At 41.2% G+C, this 8,205-nt stretch overlaps 1 protein-coding gene across 1 annotated transcript; it reads right to left on the reverse strand.

The window, feature by feature from the left end:
- Window positions 1-2,090: 2,090 nt before the first annotated feature.
- On the reverse strand, window positions 2,091-5,467 carry LOC128320187 (tripartite motif-containing protein 16-like). Its single transcript, XM_053239848.1, has 6 exons — window positions 4,803-5,467; window positions 4,244-4,339; window positions 3,913-4,146; window positions 3,564-3,723; window positions 3,127-3,186; window positions 2,091-2,973 (listed from the first exon to the last, which is right to left on the reverse strand). The coding sequence occupies exons 1-6, from the start codon at window positions 5,367-5,369 to the stop codon at window positions 2,447-2,449; spliced, it is 1,644 nt and encodes a 547-aa protein (XP_053095823.1). The 5' UTR covers window positions 5,370-5,467; the 3' UTR covers window positions 2,091-2,446.
- Between the last annotated feature and the right edge of the window lie 2,738 nt (window positions 5,468-8,205).

The raw sequence follows: 8,205 nt of genomic DNA on the forward strand, positions 1-8,205 counted from the left end.
CTGTGAAGCTGCTTTGTGACAATGTCCATTGTTAAAAGTGCTACACAAATAAAATTGAACTGAATTGAATTAAAATCCACACAAAAATGGATCGACCTGTCAGCCTTGGGCACCAAGACCACTGGGCCGCTCCAATCACTGTGAGACTCCTCGATTACTCCCATGTCGAGTATAGCATAGAGTTCATTACGAACCACATTTTGTTGTGTTCAGGTAACTAGTGTGGGTGGCTACATACAATCACACCAGGAGGAGTCTCACTGCAGTGTTCTATGAGGTCCGGGAGACCAGGTAGAGGTCAAAACATCAGAAAATTCCCCTTGCAACCTGTCAAACTGTGCTCTCTGGGACAGCGAGAGGTAGTCTCCACAGGGAACCGGGTGAATTGGGACACATTTTTTGACTTACCTCCTGTCCCAACTCCTCCCTCTCGGGGACCACCGTCACTAGAGCCACAGGAACCACCTATCATCATGGTTTCAGGAGATTGAGGAGGTATGTTGGAAGTGCATCGCCTCTATCTGTTCACCTGACCTTATAGTTCACCTGCCGAGCTACACTCCTGAGCTGCCGGTGATCCAGACCTCCCCCCCCCTTCACTCTGGACCTGTCCACCGGCAATGCTTCATACTGCCACGAAAACGCTTCAGCTGTTTTCCATGGACTACACCAACACACATTGTGCTCACACACACGCACACTACAGTGTAAACCCATATGAGGATGGGTTCTCTGTTGAGCCTGGTTCCTCTCAAGGTTTCTTCCTATCACCATCTCAGGGAGTTTTTCCTTGCCACCGTCGCCCTGCTTGCTCATCAGAGACGGCACACACACACACTTCACTTTACTTTTGTTTGTGTAAAGCTGCTTTGAGACAATGACCTTTGTAAAAAGCGCTATACAAATAAAAATGAATTGAATTGAATAGTTAACTTCTCTCAGGCAGTGTGACCTCAAAAGATCGTTGCCACTTTGATTGCCAAGTGATTTAGAGCTCGACGTGGTTGGTAAAATGATTACCTCATCTGCAAATTACCGTAGTTAAGTACCCCATCATAGAGTCGGCATGTCGTTCGTGGGCCTGATGCAAAGTTTCCTGTGTTAGCTGACTGAAGCTGTGGTGTTTTGCTTTCAGGTCCAGAACATATTGAATTTCATTTTTGCTGTTAGAAGGTCTGTCCACCCAATTTTCTCTAATGACATCTAAGAAGCCATGAGGCTTGCTCGTGTACAGTAATTCAAATGGGGAGAACCCCATGGGGGCTTGCGGGACCTCTCTTACTGCAAGTAATAGGGGATTGAGCCACTTATCCCAATTTTGCGCATTCTCCTGAACAAACTTACAAAGTATGTTTTTTTAGCATCTGATTAAATCCTTCTCCTAGTCTGTGTGTGCAAATCGATTTAATCCCTAATAATTGGTAAAACCTGAATAGTGTCTGTGACACAAATTTAGTGCCCTTTTCAGTCAGAATCTCTTTTGGGAGCCCAACTCAGGAGATTACACAGACAAGTGCAACAATGCATGCTGAGATGTTGTGAAGAGACGCTGCTTCAGAATATTGCGCCACATAATCCACCAGGACAAACACAAAGCAATATTCTCACGTGTCCAATGGCTCTGCAGTACCAACAATTGGGTCAATTCTTCCTTAGTTCCTCGATCTTACCTATCTATAATAACTAAAAAGTAGGGGTAGGTGAGTGCAAGCTCTGGCTGGATTATATGACCATCGATTACTCTCACTTGGTCAAAGGCATGGCGAAGAGACTCATCACACGTCAGTTCCAAGGGGTAAACCCACAGGGGCAGGTGGTTTCTGAGTCATCATAACAGCACAAACGCTGACGGCCCACAGCAACGCCTCCCTGGCCAGAGCTACACACACCCCACTTCTTGCTACACTGCGGCAGGAGCCACATCCACCATCATAATTTCTAGCATTTTCTTAAACCCAAGCCAGTTTGTTCCCAATATAAAGTGGATGGGTGAGGCGGGAACTAACCGTTAAATCCATGCTATGCGTTTGGCCCCAGAAATGTATTAATACAGGCACCAGCGGATATCCGTGAATATCCCCATGAACACACATCAGCAGCAGAAAAATCCAGCAGTTCGAGTAAGTTTTATTATTTCTTAAAAAAGCCCAGAATTCTATAAGACATTTTTACAAGCTTCATATTGGAAATTTTGTGCATTAATGAGATTTATTAACATAAATACATCATGTAAACATACATTCATCAGAGTTAAAAAAAATTAAGTTACTTAATATTTTATAAGTCTGGTCAAAAGCAGTCAGCTCATACAGCACTGAAATCCTACTGAATTTAAATTTTTAAATAATAATAATAATAATAATAATAATAACAACAACAATGCATTACTGTTACATTCATTACTGTTTCTGCACAAAATATTACCACTGAAGCTATTACTAACATTTCATATTGGATTACGTAATCTCACTGTTGAGTCATAAGAACCTATCCAGAACCCAGTGTATAGAGGCTGAGTGAATGTGGTGTGGACTCTGTGGAGGAGCCTCATCGTGTCAGAGACGCTGTAGAAGGACAGAGTTCCTGCACTGTGATCCACATACACTCCTATTCTGGAGGATGCTGGACCTTGAAGCTCAGTCTCAATGTCACTGTGACAGAAAGAGACAGAGGACAAAAAACACACCAGACTCCAGGACTGACTGTTGTAGCCAAACAAACACTCGTCACCCCCTCCTTTCCTGCTGATCACTTTATATGAGACTGATATGGACACATCACCGCTCCACTCCACCTCCCAGTAACAGCGTCCACACACACTCTCCTTACACAACACCTGACACCAGTAATCAAATCTCTCTGGATGATCAGAGTATTGTTGTTTTGTCTTACTGCATGTCACTGCTCTGTTCTCCTCAGAGAGAATGAGTTCATGATGTGCTGTGTTTGGATCCAGAGTCAGATAACAGAAAACTAAAAAGTAAAAGGTGCACAGGTTAGATGTTAATCACAGGATTTATAATGAATGTGTGTGTGTGTGTGAGAGAGAGAGACACCTGTCTGTGTTCCTGTGTAATGCTGCTCTATATGAAATATAGTGTGTGTGTGTGTGTGTTTTACACCTACACTGCAGAAAATCTTCTCTGCTTTTTGGTTCTGAGGGTAAAATCATCGGAACTGCTCCAGCTGTGGGAACACAGAGATAAAATGGAGATGGAAAACATGATGTGGAAACAGTTAAAAGTAGGAATATAAAAAATTTGATTCCTATCTGGTTTCAGACAGACACCTCAACAATGTCACCATCTCAGTGGGGCGACTCTTCATATTTGAATTCATGGAGGTAACTACGGTTCTCTCTAAAATATAAGATTAGTTTGTGGATTTGTGATTAGGTTCTGTTGACTTTATGTATCTGGTAAATTTGTCTTGATGTAGTTTTCAAGGCTAATGCTAACACTTTGTGGTTTTACGCAGTCTTGTTAATGCTTACTGCTTATCACTGTTATATGAATTTTATGGCTCTCTTTAATGTGATGCAGCACAAATGTTTGCTTGTTTACCTTGTGGATGGATTTTGTTGAATTCCTTCTCACAGATTTTCTCAACTTGTTTTTTCAGATCTGAGAGAGATTTCCTCACTCCATCAAATGAGAGATGTTGATTGACAGTGATGCTGGGTGAGTCCTCACATCCAGGAGGAACACAGAGAGACGGGAAACTCTACAGAGAGGAAACACATAATAGAGAAGGAGAAAAGTGTAGGAGAGGTACAAATGAATCTCAGACTGAATCAGACACAAAGACACACTTGTGATCTCAGACAGGAACATTTATTGTTGCTGTAATGAGCTTTTAGGAGGAAACTTTGTGAGGAACAGCGGCCTCTGTAGATCAGACAGTGAGTGTTACCTGGAGGAAGTGGATGTGATCGTGTGTGTGTGAAAGCTGCTCCAGCTCAGTGACTCTCTTCTTATGATCAGCAATCTCCTGCTCCAGTTGCTTCAGGAGTCGTTCAGCTCGACTCAGTTCAGCTTCCTCCTGAGCTCTGATCAGCTTCTTCAACTCCGAGCGCTTTTTCTCCATGGAGCTGATCAGCTCAGTAAAGATCTTCTCACTGTCATCTACTGCTGCCTGTGAACTCTTCTGCTAGCACACACACACACACACACACACACACACACATGATGGAGGTCTGTTTAAAGTCTTTCTCTTTGTGTGTGTGTGTGTTTTCACTCCTCACCTTAATAGTGTCCACAGTCTGTTTCAGCTCCTGCACCTTCTTCTGCTTCTCCTGGATCCTCTGCTGGGATTTCATCTGCTCCTCCTTTAGCTCATTCTGAGACCAAATAAAATACATTTCACTATTTCTGGAGCTCATGCTCTGCAGAATTATAGTAAAAAAAATAATAATAAACATAGCAAAAATGGGAAACATTTAAATAAATTTTAAAAAATCAGCTAGCAGAAATATCAATGTTAACTGAAAATAATATAAACATCAACACAGTAATAACACTTACAGAGCTTTAACATGGTCTTGTGAAGACTTTAGCTGTAAAATTCTGTAAGAAGGTTGCTGGGTGTTGGCTGTTTAAAGTACACTGTCTGGTCTGACTGGTTTAATACTTCCTTACCAGCAACACTTTTAATAAAACAATTCACTTCACAGTGATTGCGTCTTATAACAGATCAAATCAACTGAATAGAAATGTCATTAGAACGTATATAGAATTAGACTGTATACAAAAAGAAATTTGTATATATTGAGTTGGAAAAGAATAATAAGATCCAGTTCTCACCTGTTTTTCAGTTCTTTCTGCTTTAGCTACAACAGTATCATGGTCTCTGTGTTGATCCATCGTACACAGATAACAGATGAAGCTTTGGTCAGTACGACAGTAGATCTCCATCAGTTTGTCGTGCTCAGAGCAGATCTTCTCTTGGAGCTCTGCACAGGCTTCAACCAACTTGTGCTTCTTAAAGGCCGGAGACTGATAGTGAGGTTGAAGATGATCTTCACAGTAGGAGGCCAGACACACCAGACAGGTCTTGAGAGCTTTGCGGTTTATTCCAGTGCAGAAATCGCACTTCACATCTCCTGGTCCAGTGTAACAGTGAGCAGGAGGAGCAGCTTGGGGTTTCTTCTTCTTCTTGAGTTTCTCCATCACTTCAGCCAGCATGTTTTTTCGGCGTAGAACAGGCCTTGGAGTGAAAGTCTCTCTACACTGGGGGCAGCTGTAGACACCCTTCACATCCTCCTGATCCCAGCGGCCATTAATACACACCTTACAGAAACAATGTCCACAATGGAGAGTCACTGGATCCTTCAGGAGATCCAGACACACTGAACAGCTGAACTGATCCATTTTCCTGCACTCACTCACACTGATCGAGAGAGAGAGAGAGAGAGAGAGAACAGCACTCTGAGTGTTCTGAGTTTCGTTATCTCTTTAGTTAACTTCCTGTTCTTGTGTGTTATGTGTTAGAGTAGGTAGGGCTTTAAAGAATGGTCAGATTACTTGCCTGACTTGTTCCAAATTTCTTTGTTGCATATTTGAATGTGCATTTATATCATTGCTGGAATATTTTACAGTAAAACCACATTGACAGCACATCACTGTTACACTGACTCAATAAAACACTGACTCAATTAAGAAAAGACACACTCACATCACAAAGGTTTTAAAATGTATTTGGCTTGATGGCCAGATCAGTCTTCTGGAAGCATTGAGACTCTCAGGACATGGATAATAACCTTGTTCCTCCTCTATCTACCTTTAAGAAAGAAAAGAAACAATGTTAAACCATCAAATTCATCAAATTATCGAGACTAAATTCAAATTGTGAAAGAAATGTTGTGAAATGAAAAGAACCCAGTCAGTAGCTTTGCTAGTTTTGGCTAACAGGTCAGCAGTGTCATCTGCTCTTTGTGTTGGTTTTCTGTTTTGGTCTTGATCCTGCTCCTGATATAAAAAAGAGTGTCCTCCTTATTTTTATTTTAACAGTTAATCTTTAGCTAATCTCCCAACAACATAGTTATCCTGTCAGGTTAGCATGTGTCAGCTAGCTGTCTAGCGTTAGCCACCACTGAAGCCTGCATTATACTGATGAATTGTGCTAAAATAAATGATCAGTTTAGTCTCCAACTTCAGTCTGTCACCATCAGCAGAAAACACACACATCACTCAGTGTGGTTTGTTTATTTATTTATTTATTTTCCCGAAATTAAGTAGAAGCTAGCCTCCTGTTAGCTAACGTAAGTGTGGTTATGAGCAGCTCATGCTGAATGGATGGTGTGTGTATGGACCACATCCCTCATCGTTTCTGTTCTTTAAATACCTAAATGTCTGTAATAGGACACGTGTTTATATACAGTATAAAAAAACAGCATCAGTCCTGATACATACAAAAAGAGTAATGAATTTTTAAAATGGCGTTTAAATTCACATGAATGTTAAATTCATACTGTGTTTGTCTTTATTGTTAATATTTTTATTAGCAGAACACATTAAAGTTTGGAACAAAGAAGTTGGCAGACTGGACTTGTGTTCACAGATAGTTGGAAAGAACTTACAGCATTTCTGTACTTTTGGTACTTAAACTAAACATAAGATCAGATACTTTAACACTTCTGTTTACGGGTTTTTTGGGGGTTACTGCAAATTTTAGTTCGTTTCCCAGTAAGGTTTTTCAATTTTTATTGAAGAGTATTTGAGAAAATTAAAGAACAAGCATGAACTATAAGACTTGAAACACTCATATCTTATACACCTAGATCAAACAGGATTTATCAAAGGAAAACACTTAAGTATTAAAATCTAAAAAAAAAATACTGTTCTAAGTTTTAAAGTTTTTAAATTTTTAAACAATTTCTCTTCCCACTTATTGTTGTGGAAAATTGATTAAATGCATTTTATTGAATTATACATCTTCAAAATCCAAACACTAGTGTGTCATGTCAACCCTGGAATCGGCGTCCAACTATATCATCCATAACACCACGCTGCCTACAGACATGGCCTCCAAGGACTCCAACTCCCATCACGTACGTTCCCTCTCACCTGACTACTGATCATCTTCACCTGAAACTCATTACACACCACAGTACATAAGGACTCACAATCACTCAACTCGAAGTATACACTCGGTGTTTCATACCAGTTTTTGCTGAGCAGTTCATTGTGTAATAGTCTCTCTGGTTTTGATTCTAGTTCTGGTTTTCTGATTTTTGCTTTGTGCTGTTCATGCTGTTTTCACCTCGCTTGACCATTGCCTGTTTCTTGACTTAGTCTTTGCTTTATGTTTTGGATCTGATTGAAAGCTTTCTAAATAAAGCTGTTGTGTACCTGCATTTGCACACATATCTGCTGCCTGACAGAATACTTAGCCTCAACATGGATGCAGCAGGTAATCTGGAGTGGCGTCAGGTGCTAGTGGCTCAGGGCCACTTCGTCAGAGAGCAACAGCAGCAGATAGCCATGCTTAGAGCACAGATAGCACAGCTCCATGCCACCACGCCAGCTTCACTAACTCCTCTGGAGGCAACCTCCCTATCTGCTTCCTCAGTCATCACATGCCCAGAGAAATATAAGATCACGCAACTGGTCATGCTGTTGACTGGCAAAGTGCTCACATGGGCCACGGCTGTATGGTCCCAAGGGAGTGAGCACGCGACGTCCTATGATGAGTCCTTCAGCTTTTCCAGCGTGTCTTCGACCACTCTCAGGAAGGCAAGAAGATGGGTGAGGGACTTCTCTGCCACTAGCAAGGGGACCTGAGTGTGGCCAAGTTTGTCCTAAACCTCCTCACATTAGGCAATAAAACCTAATGTGCCTATACCTACGAACATAGACACGCTCTTGAGCTTTGAGGTTCAATTATTACAGATTGATATTTTGGGTTCTGTTGTTTGTGCTCTGGTGTACAGGCCCCCAAATTTCACAAGGACTTCATTCATCAATTTTCTCAACTCCCCTCTGATTTATTGTCTCGCTATGATAGATTGCTGGTTCTTGGGGATTTTAACCTTCATCTCCGTTGTCCATCTAAACCTGTGAATCTTGTGCATTTTGTCTCAGGTCCTAATCATATCTTGTAATGTCTTCTGGTTTTTCTGTAAATAATCTTGAAGTTTTGGATTCTGGTATTTCTGATCATTATTCAGTTATGTTTGAATCTATTTGTTTCTGCCCTCCTCATCCT

The sequence above is a fragment of the Pangasianodon hypophthalmus genome, chromosome 14 (genome assembly GCF_027358585.1).
Source record: "Pangasianodon hypophthalmus isolate fPanHyp1 chromosome 14, fPanHyp1.pri, whole genome shotgun sequence".
NCBI lineage: Eukaryota > Metazoa > Chordata > Actinopteri > Siluriformes > Pangasiidae > Pangasianodon > Pangasianodon hypophthalmus.